General features: G+C 39.1%; 1 protein-coding gene across 1 annotated transcript in view; it reads right to left on the reverse strand.

The window, feature by feature from the left end:
• Positions 1 to 23,221, reverse strand: part of LOC149223160 (conserved oligomeric Golgi complex subunit 2-like) — a 149,551-nt gene that overhangs the window by 49,454 nt on the left and 76,876 nt on the right. The window contains exon 4 of the mRNA XM_089387805.1: positions 17,419 to 17,619. Within this exon, the coding sequence (XP_089243931.1) occupies positions 17,419 to 17,619 (201 nt within the window). The remainder of the gene's footprint in view (positions 1 to 17,418; positions 17,620 to 23,221) is intronic.

Raw genomic sequence — 23,221 nt, forward strand, 5'->3', positions numbered from 1 at the left:
GGAGATGCCTTCTACGCAGCCCTAAAGAAGTAGTCTTGGACGTGTCCTAGCCGCAATCAAGAAGGGCAGTAGTGTAAGCCCTCAACGCGTCCAAGAAAAGGGTCTCTAGTCTAAGGGAGCTTCAACGCAATCTAAGGAGTCCTGAGGGAGCCCTAGCCACAGTAAACGAGACCTTCACACAGCTGAAGGTAAAAGGGTCCCAATATGTTGTCCCTTATGCCCTAGCCACAGGTCATGAAGGGACCCTAATTTGTTGTCTCTAGAAACCCTCGAACGCAGCAAGAAGAGGGCTTTGATCTGGTGTCTATGCAGCTCCTAATCCGCAATCTTCAAAGGTCCTTATACGTTGTCATAATGGAGACACTAGGAGAAGGATTCTATACGCTGGAAGAACAGTGAGGAGATCAGGCCGCATGCAAAAGGGAGATGTCCTACACTGTCATAAGGAAGCCCTCAAACATCTAAACGTAGGGCTAAAGGGAGTTGCCCTATTTGTTGTTCTCAACAAGATCAAGGCATAGCGATAAGCCCTAACCGCTGTCAAGAAGAGGTGACCTCAATCCGTAGTGAAGAGTGATTCAAGAAACCCTTATTCGCTGTAATAAGGTATCTCAGACACGTTGTCTCAGTCTCTGATCTTAGATGCACAGTGGAAGATGTTAGTTGGAATGTAACTTTGAATAGACAGTGGAAGATGTTAGTTTGATTGTAACTTTGAATAGACAATGGCAGCACTATCTTTGGATGTAATCACAAGAAAGATAAGGGATAGCGGAGTTCTATCTAGGACTAATATCAGTCAACAGAAGCTCAGATTCATCTCTGATCTCATACAATGATAAGGTCGAATAAACTGTTGTGGGATGTTGGGTAATGAATCATGTTGTCTCACAGTCAACGAGTTCGGATGGCTTGTATTTGGAGGACAAGTATTTCGACATGTGGAAACTCGGATTACTATGATCAGAATTTCAGTGCTGCTACAGAGGTCATATTTTGGTGACACCTATTTGAAAGGGATGACAGCGAAGTCAAGTTCTTATGATGCTTAGAGGCTGGTTGATAAAGGACTGGAGGCCTATCTTGTTGCTAGGCTAGGCCGCAAGCCATAGCCAACAACAAGGTTATTCTCCGGATTACCTATAAGATGGACAGAGCTACTAATCATGGGTTCATTGAGGATTAGACAGCTAGCTAGGTGCAGCATGGTGATGAGATGCAGCACAGTGATAGATGCACCATGATGGATGTAGTATGATGAGTGCAGCACAGTGTAATGAAGTGCAGCATAGTGATGGGTGCAGCACAGTGATGGAATCACCTGTGTTCATCTCTACTACCCCATGTGTCATTATCCTAGAGAAGATCTCTACTCTTATTTTGTCAAGTCAAAAATGTTGACTTCTGATGTATATGTACTATCTCTCTCTCTATTGAACTATTGAAGAACATAAGAAGAATTGATCAAGGGTTTCCCCACATTGGGGTTTGTCCATGGCTGGCACCACACCTTGTGTCCCCTTGTCTTGGCTTGTCTTCTGCGATTTATTTTTATGTTCTATCTGCATTTTACTATCATGCTAAATGTGATTGTTAATCTGGAATTGATATTGAGCTATTATGGAAAATTGAAGTAAACTTGCTCTCAGCATAGAACATGCCTAAAATTAACAGATCCACTTTGGGGACAATGGTGACATGAATGGTACATTAGGACCAGCAGGCCCGCACAAGAGCCCCACAGTCTTGGCAGGTGTCCCAGCACTTGTACGATGTCATGGAAACATTCATTCTGCCACTTGGACCATTGCAGAGGATCTACAAACATCTCTGATTCATATGGAGACCCATGTGGTCATTGATGTGCCCTCAGACCCACTAAGAGCACCACAGGTCTACTACTTGGAGAACAAGGCGCCACCCCCTTGTCCATAATATTCCGAGGAATTTATTCCTCAATATGGCACTTCAAGATGTTATTAAACCTTTGGAGGGCCCTACGACATGCATACATCATTATTTGGCCCCTTGTGAGGCTTGTTTTTACATTATGAGTTAGTATGGTGAGATTGTCACCATTAGGAGTTATTATTTGCACATTATTTTATCTTTAGGGGCCCATAAGCTAATTCAAACTCCTTAGGAGGTTGTATATTGATGTTAGATACATTCATTTGTATCATCACTTGACTTGGGATCTCTCTACTCATAGAGAATTTTCGCAGTTTTTCCTTGGAGGATATTTTTGGAGATGGAAGAATTTTGATGTATGGATTTGGGCTATTTCTTTTATCTTGGAGCTTTGTTATGCAAACGAATTGTTGGTTGGATATACTCTATAATGTTGTAAGTGATTTTTATCGTTGTTATTCTAGTCGGTGCATACTGCTAAAATTAGGACCAGTTGTTGCATAATTGTAATGTGGAATTAAGCAATGTATTCATTAAATGTATGGGCCAATGTTATATGAATGAAATGCCCTAGAGATTATTTAGCTCGAGAAGCTTGCATCATTTGCTTTAAACTATAAATGCTTGAAAGTCACTTTTATTTTTTCACCATCTACATTGGATGAAGTTGACTTTTTAGGCCTCCTTGATCAAGAATTCAAGTTCTTGCTCATTACCATCCTTGACTCAATATCCCCAAGTGAATTAGGCACTGGTTCTAGAAAAAGGATGATCACATTAACTTTCTTTTCACCATTTTCCCCTTTTTCCCGAGTCTAGCCCCAATGGGTCACCTAGGGCATCAATTTCTCGGCAATTGGTCCAAGGAAAAATTTCGATCTTCTCTAGGCTACTATGCTGGTGGGTCCCCTCCTCTCCTCCAAATTTGAGGCCATTCTGACGGTGGAACCTCCGGGAATCACAAGCCCTAGCTCTAGGACCAAATTTTGCCTAAGCATCCCCAAGGCTAGACATTAATAAGATCAGTTCAACCTTCTGAAGTAAATATTCTTGCTTGGTCCTTTCCCCTCACCTTGTTCAGGATAGGAACATCATTGGTTGCTACATTCTATCTCCGAACCTGGGCTGGGTCCACTTGGCCCCGTGTGGTTCCACTTCTCAACTAAGACTATTTGTCAAAGACCATTTGGGAGTCCAAGTTTCAAGGATTATAGGGATTGAGAAACTCCTTTATAAGCTTATTCTTTCTCCCTCAACCCTCCAATCCTCACCCCTTACCCTTGGTGAACCAAGTCCCTTGCTTAAAGAGCAAACAAGTTCCATTTTTCATTCCATCCTTGGGAAAGGGTTTTCAAGGTCACTTCTCGCCTATCCATTGACATCTACTTTACAAAGTGATCCCTACACTATCGAGACTCCTCCCATCGGTGAAAGTCTGTAAAGAGCAGGGAGAATAGTTGTGGTGACAGTGGGCTAGGCCTCCATCGTTGCCCTTGACCTAGCAGATGCCCTCTTAGGAACCCCCTTTTAGGTCACCTACTGGTTTGAGTGGTAACAGGGTCGACTTGGAGTAGCTAGGAATAACGACTACAACTACCCCAAAATTCAACACCTTTTACCTGGTTGCCATGTGGAGCCTCTTCACAAGTCTCCTCCTAGGTGAAATCATCCCACAACCATTCCCAGGTTGGGAGATTCTCCCGTGCCATAAATCCTCTAACAAAGGTACCCCATTGCTCTATGAATGTGTTCAGAGACCTATCCCAGGTTAGGAAATTCTCCCGTGCCACGACTACTTTAACAAAGGTACCCCATTTCTCTGTGAATCTGTTCAGAGTGTCCTTACTAGTTACGAGTCCAACACTTTCTCCACTACTGCAAAAAGCTCGTCTCGTACTTGAGATATTCAGGTGAGATAAGAACTTGTCTCAGTCTTGGACATCTCGGTGCTCCCAAGTTTCTCTCTCAGCACCATTTTTCGGTTCTAGTTGTCACTTTGGTATAGCTTGGTCAATGCCTCCCACATTTCTCTGCAATTTTCTTCTCGAAATATGAGGAATAATGAGATCCTTCATTTCGTCCAGGATAGTCCTCCTGGGTTCACGTCCTTCTGCTTATGGGCGACCAAAAGTGTTGCATCGATAGGAGGAATCTGAGTTTGTGCTACAAACTCTCAAATCTCATTCTCCTCTAACACCAACATAATTCTCTCCTTCCAGATGTTGTAGTTAGACAACCCATGCAAATGATCTTCCAACCTGTGACTGTTAGTCATCTTCATGCAACTAATCAAACATTGTCAAAAACAATTTTCCTTGATAAAGAAGAAAATTGTGCTCCTCATGTTGTCTACAGCTGCTCAAACCCCACAGCCTTCTGCCTTCTACAATTCTACCACCCCCAACCTCCACTAATAGCACCTATGTTTGTTGCACAAGGTTGTCGGTTGACCGCTATGTGGGGTTCCTCCTGCGGGTTGTCTAGTCTGTGTTGTTGCCTGTGGTAGTCAGTGCCCCTGCAATCGATCTATCCCTGTTTCTCTATCAGCCACAGCTAATTTCCTTGATGCACCAAGCCCTACCAACTCCAAGTTGGCTTTCTCTGAGCCTATGCATTCCTGTCAACCATGTGTCCTTGTCGGCTCAATGTCCCATTGATGCAATCCCCTCACTTAGCCTCAACCATCAATGTTGTTGTTGGGCTTAACTATCATCTTGGCATGTCTTGATGCCTAGATGTCGGCCATGTCTCCTTTTGCGGTTGGTCAGCCCAAGTGGTTGTAGTTTCAGCTACGTCTATTGTCACAACCCCAAGCCTTGCAGCTTGTTGGCTTGGCTCACTTGCCCCCTGTGCTAGTTGTTGAATCGCTATTTGCCTGCACCATCTCCCATCTCGATACTATGTCAGCTTGTTGGCCCTAGTGGCAAGTCTGACATCCTGTTCTTGTTGGCCACTTCAACTAAGGGACCTTCATGGCCGTACTCTACTTCGACCCGCGACCTTCTCCTACATTGTGCTCCCCCTGCGTCGATCCCTACAAAGCCCAATTGCTCTATCGTCCGATGTGCACATTGCCTACTATCAAATCCATTGGCTAGGTTAGTGACTGGCAATTGGTTTGCGGCCACTGGCCACCACAGTCATCGATTCCCCTTTTTATGTTTAAAAAAAAAGAAAATAAATCAGCCCCCGCTTGCCGAAAAAAAAACTCTTCAGTCATTCAACTTCCCTAAAAAAAAGAAATTGTCTCGTACAATCGGGGCCAAACCTAGCCCGAGAGATCATATACGAACCTGGCTTTCGTGATTCCAAGATCTATTTTCAACTTTCGACCTCTAGTACCATGTTAGATTTCCTGTGAACCTAGCACTCGATATTTAATCCCTAGCAAAAAATTGATTGATTGAATAAACACAACTAGGCTCCTAACAAATTCAGCAGAAGCAAATATAACAATATCAATCACAATGACACAAACAAATTTTTGCCCAACAAGTTTTTCTTTCAAAAATCCAAACTTAGGTGGGCTCTTGTTCTGGGATGATTGCCCACTTGAGAAAATACATAATACAATAACCTGGATCTGATCCAGCAAATATACCCTAGCTCATTGCTCGATCTTTCCTATAGATATTGATCTCCAACCCCTCTGCAATCCCTCGGACCAAGCACACCGCTCACTGAGATGTCACTCTCAATCTTGTGTTGTTATAGTGTGTCTATCTCCTCTCCTCAGTCTTGCTTTTATAACTTTACATTGAGCTAAATCCCTTACCCTAACCCTAATCTCAAAGTGATTAACAGCCTAGATTAGATCCCGCCTCGCTTGAAATCAACGGCTACGATTAAAACTTACTAAAGTAAATTACTTTACTTTTCCTAAGTTTCTTTTAGCTCAATAATCCAACATATTAATATGTGTTTTTCCCTAAGTTAGACTTAGACTAAGTTACATCAGCAACTTGCTCACTCTAGAGCAACTGCTCTAAGGAGAATATGGGAGACTTTTGCATGCCTAGACATAAGGCTTGTGCAGAAGTACCTGCCTGAGCTACAAAAATCAACAAAATGACATTACAAAACATTATAACTTTTCCTAGTGTTGGTTGTTAAGCCTTCCTTCTCTTGACTGTAAAAGGCAGAAAGAAGGTCGGAGTTACATTTTGATTCTCAAATCTGCAAATGCTCTTGTTTATACCTATCTTGGCAATTAAGGGCATATGAAGGATATTGTCAATTGGCCAAGCCCCCAGAACAACATGAGAAACACCACCGCTTCCTTTCACTTGATAGATTTATTTATTTTGTTTATGTCTTCAACAAGTAGATGAAGTGCAAATCTAATTTCTTTGTTGCAACAATAGTAACAATAGTTGTAGATTTGATTTCTGAATTACAGGAAATACCTGTGATTGATTAGATGTGTGGAATTATAGAGTTGTAGTAGCAGCATTTCCATTTCAAGTAGTAAAGTTACTTTCCAAATATGCACAAATTCCAAAGGAAGCAGCAGTCAGTGGCACTTAGCTTAGAAAAGGCAGAGTACATGGGAAGTTGTGAAACCATATGGCTTCGCAAGATGCTCATAAGGTTATTTGGTCTTGAGTTGGATCCCATGATGATTCACTGTGATAATCAGAGTTGCATTAATCTCTCTGAAAATCATGTGTTTCATGACAGATCCAAACATATAGAGATCATATATCATTTCATTAGAGACAAGGTTCAGAGAGGTATTGCGAGATCGCAGAACATTCCCACAGAGGACCGAGTGGCAAATATTCTCACCAAACCTCTAGGGAAATGGAAGTTCATGTTTTACAGAGACAAGCTAGGGGTGATGAAGAATCCCTTCCTTGCTAGGAGGGAGTGTTGAAGTTCTTGGTAGCTTCGAAAGGTCTTGTACATGAGCTTGGTGTCTTAGCATGTAGAAGATGGTTGATTGTCTCTTAGTTGCTTCCTTGGTGTGTTGGAAATGTAATAAGATTCGGTCTTCATAATGTATAATTTTTCGTCAATGTATTTATTTAAGCATGTTCTTCATACTAAGAGTAAAAAAGAATATGTTTTTGTCATGTCACATTTGGACATTGAAAAGGAAAAGAAAATTGATTTTTTCAAAGTATAATTGTGTCCTCAAGTTGATCAAGTTGGCCCTCCAGAAGACAAGTTGGCCTGCCCAAAAGACATGTCCTTTTGGATGAAAGAACAAAACTATATATTGGCAACTATCCTCCACCATTTGGCAAGAAATTCAAACTTCATCAATTGAAGAGTACATTCAGACATATGAGGAAAACTTCTCTGTCGTATACGAGTTATTCAAGGCACCAGTCTTTCTGTGATGTGAACCTGTGACATATCTCTCCATATTGATGCAAGTTTCTATGATATTGATGCAAGTTTTTGTGACACATCTCTCTATGATGATACAAGCTCCCACAGTGTATTTCTCTTTGTTGATGCGAGTTCCTATGGCACCTTTCCCTATAATGAAGCAAGCTTTCTATGGCACCTATATTTTTGTGAATTGCTTGATGACCTAATGAATAAAGTAAATGCTAAATGAAAACATATATAAATAGTCACAAGTAATTACCATGATTATAAATTCAGTCAATTTCCAACATGGTATCAGAGCTAAGATATAAATGCAACCATGTTCCATATCAAAGGAAAACAATGTGTTGGTGCAAGAAAAGTTCATAGGAAAGTCGTAGCTCTCAAGCTCTAGGTCTCAAAACCTGTCTCAGTACTAAGACAACAGAATGGTGCAGAAAGGTCGAGAAGGCCTCAAGATGATCTCAGGAGGCCGAAAAACTCAAATACCCTATTAGAAGGCCAAAGGGAAAAAGGAACAATCTCATTGTTGAATACCGAGCATGTGCACTGTAACTGAAGTAAAAAAGAATATATTTTTGTTCTTGAAATTCCTAAGCGAGAACTATTGAAAGGATAAATTAAGAGAGTCGATCCTAAGTAACTTTTAAAGCAGTTTAGAGGAATTTTGAGAAACATATCTGTCTGAACCAACAATTTCATGAGATGTATCCTTTTAACAACTATACAGAGTCAATGACAAGTCTTCAAGGCAAAGTACTCATTTGTCATGAAAGCACTTACAATAATAAAGATGAATATGAGGCCCACAAAACAAAGTAGTGCAAGGTCTGACTGACATTGTGATCTACTGAAGGTGCAAATATTACTCTATCAAATCATTACAAAACATTCAAAAGATATTGCAAAGGCCTAGTAGAATGTTGAAACATAATCCAAAGTCAAAGCTCCTTTGAAAGCTTAATACTTTTGCGCTCTATGATAAGTCTCTGTGGTAAAGTCCAAAGTGATCTCTATGGTCCTTTGTCTAAGGTAACATTGGTCTATGTTGTTGCACAAACTAGCAGGCCTAGTTTGTAAGCTAGAGCTCAAAGGCAGAACAATTTGGGACAAAGGCCCACTGTCACCATAGCCTAAGTCCCCTTCTCTTCTTGGATTTTCACCAACAAGAGGAGTCCCAGTATAGAGGAAATCACTTAGGATGATGGGATCAATGACGAGATATGAAATGATTTCCAAGGCCCATTCAAGGAGAGGCTCAATTAATGGTTCAAATGCTTCAAAAGGAAGCTAAAAGGCTCCCCAAGAAGAACCTGTGAAGGATGACTAGAGGACGAGCTCAGGAATGATCAAGAATGATAAGTGCCTAAGATCAAGACTTCCAATATTCCTCACTTGCAATTAATATGTCTATACCAAGGTCCAAAGTGAGGCAAGGATGGCTTATTCAATGCAAAGATTCAATCAAAGTGTGAGTTTTGGGAGAAGCTAGGATGACTTTCCACGAAAAACCCCTTGAGAGAAATACTATAAGAGACCTAGGTTTGAGAGATATACCGAGGTAAAGGCTCATCCAATGGTCAATTATAGTTAAGAGAAAATGTTTTGAATGATGAACTACAAAGTGCAAACCTTCAAGAAATCCCCATGTCAAAAGAAGCTTCAAGGGTTCCCACTTGGTGTGGTAGCTAGCGCATCAATCTATTTAGAATTCCACTGTCAGAATCTTTGAAAATTGGAGGATGCCTAGAGGAAACACAAATGAAGAATTTGGTCTAGCCGGAATCCCAAAATTCCCCCTTCCTAAAATTTTGCACCAAGCCCTAGAAAATCTCCTTATCCTTAGAGAGACGAAGAAAAGAGGTGAAGGAATGATATTTCATTAAGCGGGACTGATCACCAAGGATCTAAGGCCAGTGCCTGGCTATTGGGAAGATTGGAGTCAAAATGATCAAGATTTAGGAACTTTGCTCTTCAAGGAGGCCTAAAGAAGCAGCGTCACTATCTCTGCATGAAACTACACAACTTCTTTAGACTTTTACACTTCGATGGCAATTATTATGGAGTTTCAAGGATGCAAATGCAAATTGTCCCCTAGGAACATTCATTCATTCTTTGTCCAATGAGTAGCACATGCAAAAATCTCCAATATTTTCAATGATTCCACTAATTCGCATTAATTAGGGCATATTATTTCACCATAAGAAAATAATTCTATACATTAGACATCCATTGAGACATAAATATAGCATTATATTGAACATACAAGACAAATAAGAATATATCCATCCATAATCTTGCCAACAAGAAGCTCCAAGACAAATAGGGAAAATTTTCCACACATCAAAATGCATTTATTCATCCAAATCATTCCACAATTGCAAGTCTGAATACTTTAGAGAGAGATTTCCCAAATCCAAGTGATGATGAAATTACAAATGAGGTCTCTTCAATTTATATGAGCCTCTCACAAGTTTGAATGGCCTAACTAACCTAATTAAGCCCCTAATAATATTTTAATGTGCAAATAACAATAACTTTGGTGACAAGCCCACCAAATAGCTCAAATGTGTAAAATAAGCCTTCCTAATGAGGCCGAAATGATAAAAAATGGTGTGAAGGGCCGTTGGAAGGCCAAGATGAGCCCTCAATGTGCCATGATGAAGAGTAGGGCTCCAAAAATGATAATCAAGCGGGTGGCCTCTTGATTTCCAAGCAAAACATCTTGTGTTGCTCCCAAGTGGTTGTGGGGCACAATCAATAGTCTCATGAGTCTCCAAGTGGCTCCATAACAAGTCGTTGCTCCATCAATGAGGACTAGAAGATGGCACATGCCCTCCCATGTCTCTCCAAATGAGACAAACCTCCTTAGGGTCCTGGATCAATTGCCAAGTGTCAAGTGTAAATGTGTGGTCGACTAGGCAACGTGGTCCTAGTGCATCATCATCTTTGTATGATTGGGGCACGAACATAGCAATGTGTGCCAGTGAAAAACCCCATGGTGTAGTAATCAATGCTCTACAAGGCTAGAGACCCATGGCTCTCAACGCTCAACCTATAAGTGCCATTAGGACTCTCTCGAGGGCTTGGACCTCGTATAGGGAGACCAATTCCAAGATGAAGACCCACCTGCAATCCTATATAAGATCCAATGTGTCTCCTCACCTTCTAGTACAACAATTCATTAGTGCAATTGAGTAAATAAGCTTGCTAATCAAGGGGAGAAGTGGACACTTCATAGTGGCATGCCCTTCCAAATGGGCTTTAAACATGTACTAATGGTATTTTCCTTGACAAGGAGGTTAATGAAGGACCCTATTAGGTGGTTTCTACCTCTAAGGGAGTGGAAGTTCCATGGTACATCCACCAAATGGCAGGGGTTATGTGAAATAATGATGGAACGGAGTGGGGGCAAAAGGGGAGGCTCCAAGCCACATGCCATGGTACAAGGTTAGCTATGATAAGGGAGGCACATACCTTGGGTGTATGAATGTAGGAGGGAGAAATCGTGGTACATGAGTTACCCCAACCTTTATTTTTCCACCCTTCTTCATATGCCTTTTTCCTTTTATTGATTTTTCTTCATTTTACTGCTTGAGGCTCAAGGGGATGAGAGCATGATGCATAAGATATAGCAGTGGATCCCCCGTTAAAGTGGGGCAGCTCATCGCCCACCAGGGGTTGGGACAATCATGGGTTCCTTGATGATGTAAGGGAGCACTCATAGGGGCTCTAGGAACCAGGGTAATGGCCATATATATAAGGGGTAGAGCTCATGCCTGGATTTTGCCCACATGCTAAATTTTAATGTCCCGGCCATCTTTTGCATTTTATGGTACATTTCCTATTATCAGTGGCCAAATTATGCTTTTAACTTTCTTTTAGCTACATCAACCTTTGACGCATTGTTCCAAGCCCGACCCAAGGTGGGGGCAAGGGGAAGGGTAGGCTAACACCTTGTGGACCCAATGGACAAATGTGGACCTAGATGGGAAAAAAGCAGAAATGGGTTATAATAAGTGGAGGGGAGTGTGAGATATGGTGTCGGGGAAGTAGGACCACATAGCCAGAATCGGGATTTCCCATCTAGTGTCATTCTTAAAGCTAGTACCCATTAAAGGAGATCCCACAGGACTAGGATACAAGATTAACCCCCAAGCTAAGGTAAGAGAACAACAATACAGGCAAAGACTATTCTTTCCACCGAATCCCCTGACCAATCCATGTGCAAATATGCCCAAGAAAAGCAAGCATAAACACCCAATTACATAATGAAATGTCATACCTTCGGGGTTGGAAGGCCCACCTTCAAACATATGATCATAACATATGGTGAGGGTCCACAATGGCTGGCTCAGGTGGTGAAGAATAATGGCATATTGAGCTATCAATTAGCTATAAAAGGGCTATTGGTTGTCGGCTGAAGACAAATCTAGGAGAAAATTTCTCCTATAGGGGTCACCCACTAGAGGTGGGTATAGACATCTGAAATTTTTGAGTAAGCAAGAAGACATGTTTGAGACAAGTCTAATAGGAGATCAGTATGAATGACAAGTTTGAAGAAGACCATAGCACTCACATCCAAAAATTTGTGAAAAGGGTCTTAAGTCATAGCACCAGTTCGAGCCATGAAGATACAAGCCCTATTATCTACAAGAGAAGTTTGAATTTGTAGATGAGTGTAAACTTGTGAAAGAAATTTCTGAAGCATTTAAACACAGGAAGGAGTCTGAAATCTGAGCTCCAGTTTGAAGCCTTGGAGCCTTATCTTTCTAAAATATGACCAATCAAGCCCTTCTACTATGGCATTCGAATTTCAGTAGTATTATTGTGACAAGTATTTGAACCTATTCATTTTTTGAAGATCCTTTCTCTGTGGCACAAGTCCGTGTAGGTTACAGATTGATCTTGTGACCATAAGATTGTTTTCTATTCATGATAGCAGGACGAAATACATATTGCAAGAATCCAACCTGATTGATATGAGAGATGACCTAACTAATATTGGCACGCATCTTTAAGGGTCTGTTATGCCAGAGATCCAAGATGATTGGTTAATCTATGTCAAGAACAACATGTCAAATTTAAGGTTTGTAAACCCTAATATACTAAGGGGTTTGAACAAGAAAACCCCTATGGCCTATAAAACCCTAGGATCTTACAAGAAAGAAATGACATCACAATGATGATGTGGATAAAGCTGACAAAGTTGGAGATATATGCAAGAAGTCAACAAATCAAGAGGGAGTTGTCATTCTTCTCCAAAGATAAGTATCTTATATCTCTCTTTTGCAATTATTATTGATGTTGTTATTATTAGATAGTCTCTTGTCTTCAAATTCTTTGCTTGATTATAAATTGTTCTTCCATGGTCTCCTAATGAGGATTGTAGGTACACAACGAAGGTTGCCAAAGCCTTGGCAACAAATGGAAGAACAAAGAAAAGTTATAAGAAAGAGACTCGTTCTAATGAGCGATATTGTAATAAAGGAGATCTAGACTAAGAGGGAGCAAAATGCCCTTCATTTATGACAAAACATGATTGGCTGGCAAGAAGTACAAAGCAAAGAATTACCTCCAGAAGAAGTCTATGAGGGGATGTCTTGTCAAGTACACTTCTATTAAAGGTTTATTGTATTCATGATTTTTGTTATCACATCTGATAGTTGCAGAGATCATTTTCTTTGATGAGAGAAGAAGTGTACATAAGAGTTATCTCAAGCTTGGGAGGTATATGAAGAAGTCCTATGCTTGTGAAGGAAGACTCCTTTGGGATTGATGGATCAAGGTTGATCCTATATAATTTGTTTTCTAACAATAGTAGGAGAGCCTATGTGTCAGAGGGAGTTGCGTTGACCAGAATATTTTCTTCTGTAACCCTTGTCTTTGGCTTCAGAATTCAAGGATCTTGACTTGGTAGCTAATAGCTTAAGTGACAAATCAGGATTGTCAATCAGGGTAATCGATGATGGATCAAGTACAAGCATGGTATGATTGGTCATGGCATAGTCAGAGAAGCATGGTTGCAGGACAAGGAGTGTTGAAAACAAAGAAAGTTTGTATATCACTTCTTATTGGTCTCTGATTTTGTGGATGAGCAGGAAATAAGACATTTGTTGCACTCAATGACCAAGTATGTTGCAACTTGAAAGGCAAGCTGTGAAGCAATTTGGCTTCAAAAAATGTTGGATGCACTGTTTGATAACATGTTGGATTCGACCAGAGAACTTGGTTTTCATGGAAGGTCGAAGCACATTATGTTTCAAGAGTATGGTGCATATAGGTGCCAAGAAAGCTACAACCAATCTCTACAATTGAACTTCTAGTTGATGTAAGGGAAGTATGAGTACTTCCAAGGCAAGCTTGAGCCTGTGGATTTTTCCTCTCAGGTTGAGAGCGAATGAGGTTGGACACATAGTACTCCTTGTGTAATGTACTGTAACTAGGACTAACAACCATAAGTCAAGTACATGGATAAGGAGAATGGTGGATTGGATAAGTAGCTTGGACAAACATTCTTGAGTCATGTACTGTGGCAGATTAGGATTAACACCCTAAGTCAAGTACATGGACTTGGATAAAGAATGGTCTGGTGGACTAACATTTTCTTGAGGGAAATGGTCCTGTGGAGGACATACTCCGGTGATCCTAGGTGGAGTATGTGCCCTCGGGGAGGCAGTGTGGTGTCCTATTGAATGTCTCCCAACATTGTGCTTTGATCTAGCGGAGAGATAGAGCTTACTTGTCAAGGCCTTGGTAATGTGACAATGTTGTTTATGATGATACAATCATCATTGATGCTTATCAATCCAGATCCTTTCTTATAGAGTCTTCAACTTGAGATTAGCCTGATGAATCATTATGAATACCTCCCTAGTTAAGAGGGAGTGTTGGAAATGTAACAAGGTTCGGTCTTCATAACATATAATTTGTCATTGATGAATTTATTTAAGCATGTTGTTCAGGCTAAGAGTCAAAAAGAATTTGTTTTGTCATGCCACATTTGGACATTGAAAAAGAAAAGAAAATTGAATTTTTCAAAGTATAATTGTGTCCTCAAGTTGACCAAGTCAGCCCTCCAAAAGACAAGTCGGCCTGCCCAAAAGAAGTGTCATTTCGGATGACGAAACAACTATATATTGGCAATTATCCTCCACCATTTGGTAAGAAATTCAGACTTCATCAGTGGAAGAGTAAATTCGGACATCTGAAGAAAAAAAACTTCTCTATGTTATACGAGCTATTTAAGGCACCAGTGTTTTTGTGATGCAAACTTGTGACATATCTCTCCATATTGATGCGATTTTCTGTGATATTGATGCGAGTTTTTGTGACACCTCTCCATGATGATACGACACATCTCTCCATATTGATGCAAGTTTTTGTGATGATGATGTGAGTTTCTGTGACACATCTCTCCATGATGATACGACACATCTCTCCATCTTGATGCAAGTTTCTTTGATGATGATGCAATTTTTTGTGATGATGATGCAAGTTTCTATGACATGTCTCTCCATGATGATATGAGCTCTTGTGGTATATTTCTTTGTGCTGATGTGAGCTCCTGTGGCACCTTTCCCAATAATGAAGCAAGCTTTCTATGGCACCTATATCTTTGTGACATGGCAGGCATGTATAAACAAATTGATTGGACAAATCATGGCAGAGCTTGGAGGGTTGACTTGGCACTTCGATCACTGGTTAGTTTGACTTGGATTTCTCTTGTTGACATAGAATCTATAAGGAAAGGATTGATGGGTTTTCCCCTTGTTGGTTTTTCCCTAGCCTCTAGCCTAATTTCTGGTGTCTCTTGTCTTTTTGAGCAATGTATTTGTATAATTGCTCGATGACCTAATGGATAAAGTAAATGCTATATGAAAACATATATAAATAGTCACAAGTAATTACCATGATTAAAAATTCAGTGAATTTCCAACATGGTGGAGTAAGTCAATTAATTATTGTGGACTATTAAGCCAAAGTACTTATAGCATAAAGAATTTAATTATTTAAGTGACTTGGATATGATCTCAATTGTTGATCACAAGTGAGGCGATATCTAATCTCGATAGTCAATCACTTAGAAGATTAGGGTTAAGGATTTGGCTTAATGAAGTTATAAAGTAAGCCTAAGGGAGAGGTGAAGGCATACAAGTGGAGGAAGCAATTTTCTCTAGAGCAAGAGGCTCAGCTAGACTATTAAGAAGGAGGAAGAGTGCAGGGAAATTTCGGGAGTATTTTCAGGAGGTCGAGTTCAGGAAATCGAGAGGCCAAGTAGGTAAAGCGTAGAGGAGGTCGAGTTGTGGAGACATTGATTTATCTAGTGGGCAGATTTTTCTCGAGTGCGCAGGGGTCGTACGAGGAGGAAAGGAGAAGCCAATTTGCTGGTAGTGGAGACCGAGTTTCTCTAAGGCCAAATTCTTTAGGAGGCTGATTTTCTGGTGTGGGCTGAATTACTTGGGCCGAGTTTCCTAAAGGAGGCTGAGTTGCAGGTTCCAGCTATGCATTTTTCTATGTATTTTTCTCTATCAGTCTAGACCCAAATTTTCTGAAGGATTTTAAATAAAGGAAAATTGTTATGGGTGTATACTTACTGTTGTGATGTGATTGATCTCTCTGATTTATTTTTCCGCTGCAAATATTTTATTTCAGAAGTTAAATATAAGTGATTTTATTTTCATAGCAATTCAAAATTTTATTTAACAATTTTCTAGGAATAAAAAATGTTGAGGTATAAATAAATCTAGACTGGTAGTAGAAAAAAAATAAATTAAACCATGGTGAATCAATAACTCGTTGGAGTAATCTGGGCGAGGCCTAAGATCAAACCTAGTACTGCCACTATAACACCAAGAGTATATCCAACAGCCCGTAAGCCTACCAGAGTTTTATGACTTAGCAAGAGCCAACACTCCATGAGGGTGGCAGAGCCTTATCACAATAGGCCAAAGACGCACCCTGTGGGATTTAAAACCTGGTGGAGGGGATAACATCCATTGTGCCAACCACTCGGTTGTCCCATGAGGAGACAACTAGTATTAGAAATTTAACAAAAACCTTGTGTTTAAAATAAGGGTCTGATTTCCAAATGCATTGGCAACTCTGCAAGGAATGCACCACAAGGTTCTTCACCCCACACTTGTGTGACATAATTGGAATTCTCATAGGGATTATATTTTTGGCATGTGTGTGAATTTCAAACTTATGACAAGAAGAAATCTTTGCACACAATTTGTTAAAATGCGGTATTTTAAATTCACATGATTGCAAGTTCTTCCCTGCTTAGGAGGCTTTTCATGTGTCGCAGTTTGAGGGGCATTGGGATGGTTGGGATTTGGTGGCCTAGCTAATTTGGATGTTCCCGTCACCTGATGGACATGCTTTTCGTTGATCTAGGTTTATTGCAGGTTCTATGGAGTGAATTTTAAATAGTGCTCTTTAACAAATTATGCCACGGATTTCTTCTTGTCATGAGTTTGATATTTGCACACAGGTCAAAAATAAAATCTCGTTGACTTTATCATTCAAACTAACATTTCTTTGAATACCTCTCTGTTTCTTAAAATCAGGATATGGTTATCTGCACTCAACTTTTGAAATTAGGTATGTTCCTCCATATTCTCTACTCTTTACATGGTCTTCTCTAGACATGGTATTCATGTACTTGGGAACTCCAACTGCATTGAGAGTAGTTGAGAAAGATCATAACAATTGTTTGGCGAGTCTATAAATTTTTCCTTATTCTAATGCATTGTCCAAAACAAAGTTAGCCAGATCAGATCAAGAACAACCCTGGTGGTACACAAAAAATTCCTAAAAAGGAGAAAACAGGTAATCTCGAGCCCAAATCATTAAACAGTTTAAACGATAAGATAAGACAGCATATATATTATCAGAAACTTGTTTATTAACTGTTATTATTTCTATAAAACATTATGCAAATCAAGTTGATGAGTATGTCCAAAGTAAATCAGCTCAGAATCTAAATTTCAAAACCATATCCTATCTATTATCTGTCTATCTATATTTATATCTATATCTAGCAAACGTCAAAACGCTTAGCTGAGATTAAAACAATATATCCTTATTCAGTTAGAACAAACATCCAATCCTTTTCTCATGCAGCATATAAAGAAGAAAAGTTCAGAGAAAACTAACACTAACCTCAACAGACTTTTCCACCACTGCTTCAATCATGACATCCATTATTATAGGCACAGAATCTAATAATGTTTGTGAGGTATGGAGAACACTTTGTTTCACTAGAACAAGAACTTCATTTGGACAAGACACAAGCAAACTGATTACATGGTCCAGGTAAGGACCATTAATTTCTTTCACAAGGAGGTCTACATCACGTCTCATCTGCAAGAAAACACGTTCATATGTTAAAATCTTGACATGCAGTAGCAAGACTTATAAACCTTGTCAATAAAAGACTACATTTAGTGTGATCAAAACAATTATATGTAGATTGGAGATAGTGGGGAATCTGTGCTGCATTATTTATTCTAAAACCCAATGTCCAACACAGAGAAAAGTTAGAGAAAAAATTGGTCAGAATTACAAAAGATAACACTAGTTCCCTGAAATAAAATAGGAAATGTGAGACGTGAACATTTCAACCTGAACAAAGCTGCACACCATGCCTGAAATAATCCTCAATATTCTCCTTCAATATATACCTGTTTGTTTCTTCCTAGCTAAAACATTTCTTAAATTAGCTGGATCTCCCTCAAGCCTAACTATCACTAGATATATCTGACCATAATTGCCACTCATTAAATGCAATAAAGATAAAACAAACTGATTAACGGCCTATACAGCACTTTTGCAGACTTAACCATACAGATCATCTACCTATTTCCCAAGTCTACTCATGAAATGCAATAAATATAAAACAAACTGATTAACGGCCTATACAGCACTTTTGCAGACTCAACCATACATATCATCTACATATTCCCCAAGTCTCTGTCTCAAAGTCATGGGAACAACTTATAATGCTATTTAGTGATGTATCTAATTTGGCATCAAATGGCTTTATAACACTTACGAGATTTGATCAGGTACTTGATATAGTTTTGTCCCCATTCACTTCTTCTTACAAGCTTACACCTAACCTTGACTAGGATTAGTTTAAACCCATCATGCATACTACTGCAAAGTATGAAATAGTTTCTGAAAGGGCACTTCAAGCATTAGTAAAAGCCCTTGATTTATTTCAGTTAGACAGCCGCAACCAAGTTACATGTGCCAATAAAACCTTAGGAAATTAGGTTGTAAATTATTTTAGGCTGTTGTCTTAACAGATCAGTAAAGATATGGCACAAAGAAAATTCTCCATAAAATTTTCCTGACAGATCTGTGCTGATCTGCCGGCAATCTGATTCTGTTGAGAGAATCAAAGCTTAAGTTTTCCTTGTCCTGGCATCTTATGGATGCCCACTCTTTGGTATTAAAATAAACTACCTTCATTTTATCATTTTATCCAGAGACCTTCACAGGGGCAAAGATTTTCAAAACATGCACCGCAGCAAAGTATGAAACTTGACAAACTACCAACTAGATAAAACTTGATAGATGGTATGAGACCGCAAAAGGGAACTGGGAAACAGAACAAGGAACGTGAAGGAAACAAGAAACAGGGCTTGAGGGTTTTGGGATGTTATTTTTTTTAGGGCTAGATTGTTGATGTAGATAATTGTATTTTCAAACTTTTAAATCATTTACATAATACATAACTTCATATCATCATTATCAATTATGTACAGAGAACAATAAACATCAACAATGCAGTGGAACAATAAAGAAAAGTAGAAGAAAAGCATGCACAATAGAGACACCATGATTTAGGTCAGTGAAATAGAAAACAATTTAACTCTGTTTTCACAGATTATATATATATAGAAAATTGAATGATGATCTTACAATGGAAGGGCCCCTGGCTTAAATATAACCTTGGGTGTCTTTACACAAGGGGGCATGATCTTTGATCGTGCCCCTTCTACCTAATTAGACATTAAAACATATATATAGAACATTGCCTTCCTCTCAAAAAAATGCTTTGTCCTCAAGGCATAGGTAACAAAGGGTGTTATTGACAGAATCCTTCCGTCTCCCAAGAGGCTTCTTCTTCTAGTAGGTTCTTTCACCTGATAAGGTATTCTTTAATTACTCGTGATCGTAATTTCTTTTCCCTAGTGGTGATGATTCCTTCTGGTTCTAATATGATCTTCCCTTCATCATCTAATGTCGAAGTATTGCCTATGTTGCTTGGTGTTTGCCTAATGTTTTTTTAAGGCAAGTTACATGGAAAACGTTGTGAACTCGGCTATTATCAAGAAGGCTTAAGTTGTATGCTACTTGGCTGATCTTTTTGCTAATCTCATACAGTCCATAGAACTTTAGTACCAATTTGTTTTTTCCCTTCTGTTTTAAAGACAATTGCTTGTAAGGCTGAAGTTTAACAAATACTCATTCTCCAACCTCAAATTCTCTCCTTGTTCTATTTTGGTCAACTTGTTGCTTCATATGATTTCTTGCAATATTTAGATTTTCCTTTAATGCTTGGAAGACATTTTGGGTTTTTTCTAATTGATCTTTAACTGCTGGAAATTTTGCCTCGATAATGGCAAAGTCCTTACATTTAGAAGGCTCATACCAATACAAAACTTGAAATGGGGTCATTTTCACTGAAGTGTGATAAGTGGAATTGTACCACCATTCGGTGAGATGTAACAATTGAGCCCACTTATTTTGTTTGTCTATTGCATAACAGCAAAAGTAAGCTTCTAAACATTTATTGACAATTTCTGTTTGACCGTCTGTTTGAGGATAGCATGCTGAACTCATGTTGAGGCATGTTCCAATATGTTTGAAAAATTCATTCCAAAAATTCCCTTTAAATTTGGCATCTCTATCGCTAACAATGACTTTCGGAAACCCATGTACTTTGTAGACATTCTTGCAAAATATCTCAGCAATTTGTTTTGTTGAGTCTAATTTCTTCATTCCTATAAAGTGTGCATACTTGGTGAGTCTCTCGACTACTATGAGGATATTGTCTTTTCCATCCGACATGGATAGCACGTCGATAACGTCCATCACTATTTCTTCCCACTTTTTCGATTTTCTTTCCATCTGCTACCATCACTTTTACATTAGGCATTGGATATGTGAAGATGTTAAGCCTTTTTGCAATATTTCAGTCCAAAAAATTGTGAGTGCTCCCTGTATCTATTAGAACCATTACATTGCTATTTTTGATATGTCCTTTTAACTTTAACATCTGGGGTTGAGATATTCCTGTCATCATATTTGATATTTAACTGTAACATATTTAATATTTAACTTTAACTTTAACTTTGAGATATATATATATATATATATATATATTATAACAGTCAGAGACCAGGGCAACACCAGACAAGGGGGAAAACCCAAACAAAATATTCTTCTATTAGATATTCATCATATATTCAGCTGAGATACAAAGTACAATAATCATGAGACATCATCATCAGTCACATTCGACCACCTAGGGCCAATCCAAGTCAGTTCACAACTTCGTTTGTGAACTGAACACTCTAACCTCTGATAATCAAACAAATCCAAGAGAGATGTTATCATATCATTGCCTGAAGTAGCATCATCCATATCACTGCAATAAGTGTCATCAGGAGTCTTCACTATCAAGGGACATCATCATTGTCAAGATTCATCATTTTTGTTATAAGAGCAACGTTAATGTCATCATAAGAGCAAGGACACTATATGATATGTTTCATTGTCATCATATATCATAATAGAAAAGGCATTGTCATCAAGGAACAAGGTCATTGTTATGCATATAAATTACTATCATATGATACTGCCATACATCCTTGTCCATACACTGCCATTGTTTTGAGGTCATTGTCTCCAAGGGTCACTGCCATACTAGGTTTCTGCCATATCAAAGATTGCTGCCATGTCAAGGACATTGTCATGCCATAGTCAATGGCATATCAAAGATTACAATCATCATCAAAGGTTACAGACCTACAAGGTTACTACCAAGTTCATTGCCATCCATTCACTGCTATATCAAAGTTACAGCCATACTAAAGTTCATTGTCATATTTGAGGATCATCAAGGATATTGCCATTAGAACAGTTTTTGTTGTCAATATTTTCAAGAAAATTATAGACATAATTTCATTGTACTATCAAATCAACGCTCTTAAGGATTAAAAGAATCACTATTACAAAATTGTAGGAATAGACCTCATCATAAATGATACATATAAAGATTCAAGAATACGAGCCATACAGAGAATGCTACGCGAGTTATAGAGAGATAGAGCAATTCTAAAAACATAATGTGAGCCTCAAAGAAATAGAACGAACCATATAGAGAATTGTGAGTCATAGGATCAAATGCGAGCCACCAAATAATGATGCAAGCCACTGTAATGACAAATGTCAGTCACAACAAAAAGTGTGAGTCACAAAAAAATAACAATGCGTGTCACAGGGAGTGTGAACCATAGTTAAGAGTGTGAGCCTCAAGTATATAGGAGCCACTGTGTAGAGAGCGATCTATAGTAATGAGAACAAGCCACTGTTACATAATGCGATGCCAAGATATGCCACAAAAGAAAACCACAAACCACAGTGAAGAGCGATGCCATAGCGAATGCGAGTCATATGAGACACATCGTAAGAGTGAGATCCATCACATAATAAGAGCGAGTTCCATCACAGAGAATGTAGTGAGCCTGCCGCAGAGAATATAACCTCAAACATATACGAACCACAGAGCCGTGGTATTTCAGAGATAAACAAGTTATGCGAGCTTCTGAGATTTAATCAGAGCAACAAGAGAGCCACTAAAAACAATGTTCCACCAAGGTTCCGGGACAAGGCGGCGAGGGAGCGAGGGGGCGCGGGAGCGGCCTATGCAAAAGCTCCCCATCATTTTTTAGGAAACGTGGGGGAGCGTCAGGGTCTTAAAAACTTATAAATATAAAATATAATTTATTAATTGAGTCCACTATGACAATTGGGTTTGAATTGAAAATTTGCAAAACATGATCATTGATACGAATATCATTATCTAATATCATATAAATTTAAAATTCTAATTATTAATCAACATCATACATTATGATTAAAGTTTAAAGTTTAAACCATATTGATGTTCCACTTCCTACTATGAACATTGAATACTGAACAGTGAATATTCAATATTGACATAAAATTATAAAAGTCAAGTCTGATACATCATACATCAAGAATCCAAATTTTATAGAATTATAAAAGATTAAAGTCACGTTTGATACATCAAGAGTCGAAATTTTCAAGAGTTAGCTGTGCGTGTGAGGGTGTGAGGTCTCAGCTATGCGTGTGAGGTCTCAGGCTTCAGCTGTGCGTGTGTGGGTGTGAGGTCTCAGCTTGCGGCTTTATAACATAATAAAACTAAAGTTTGAAACAATGAAACCCTACGCTTAAGTGTTAAGAGCGTTAGTTTTAAGGTTAATTAAATTTTAGTATTAAGTTAATTAAATTTTAGTTTTGTTTTAAAAATTAAGACGTGTTCTCGTTCCCCCTCGTCCCCCTTTTCGGAAACGCCCCCTCAGGAAAGGGAAACGACCCCCTGGCACATCCCCCCGAGTTTCCTCATTTTTTGGAGCGTGGGGAAACGACCCCTACTCGTCCCCAAGTCCCCGGAGCGCGGGGGAGCGAGGAAACTAGACCCCTAGGGGGGGAGGCAAGTCCTCATGGAACACTGACTAAAAATAAGCCACAGAGATGTGATCTGAATTCACACTTTTTGGGAGGAGGATTGATCTCCCTTTTATGGCTTTCCTCAAGATTGCCTGGATGGTAAAGGAGTCAAGCCGACTTTCACTATTTGGAGGGAAATACTCCAATTTAAATTTAACACATTTTCTTTAATAATTACAAACCCAAATTTGTAACA

Source organism: Pinus tabuliformis, chromosome Q (genome assembly GCF_031772625.1).
Source record: "Pinus tabuliformis cultivar Carrire ecotype Pingquan chromosome Q, CPIR1, whole genome shotgun sequence".
In the NCBI taxonomy this organism is placed as follows: domain Eukaryota; kingdom Viridiplantae; phylum Streptophyta; class Pinopsida; order Pinales; family Pinaceae; genus Pinus; species Pinus tabuliformis.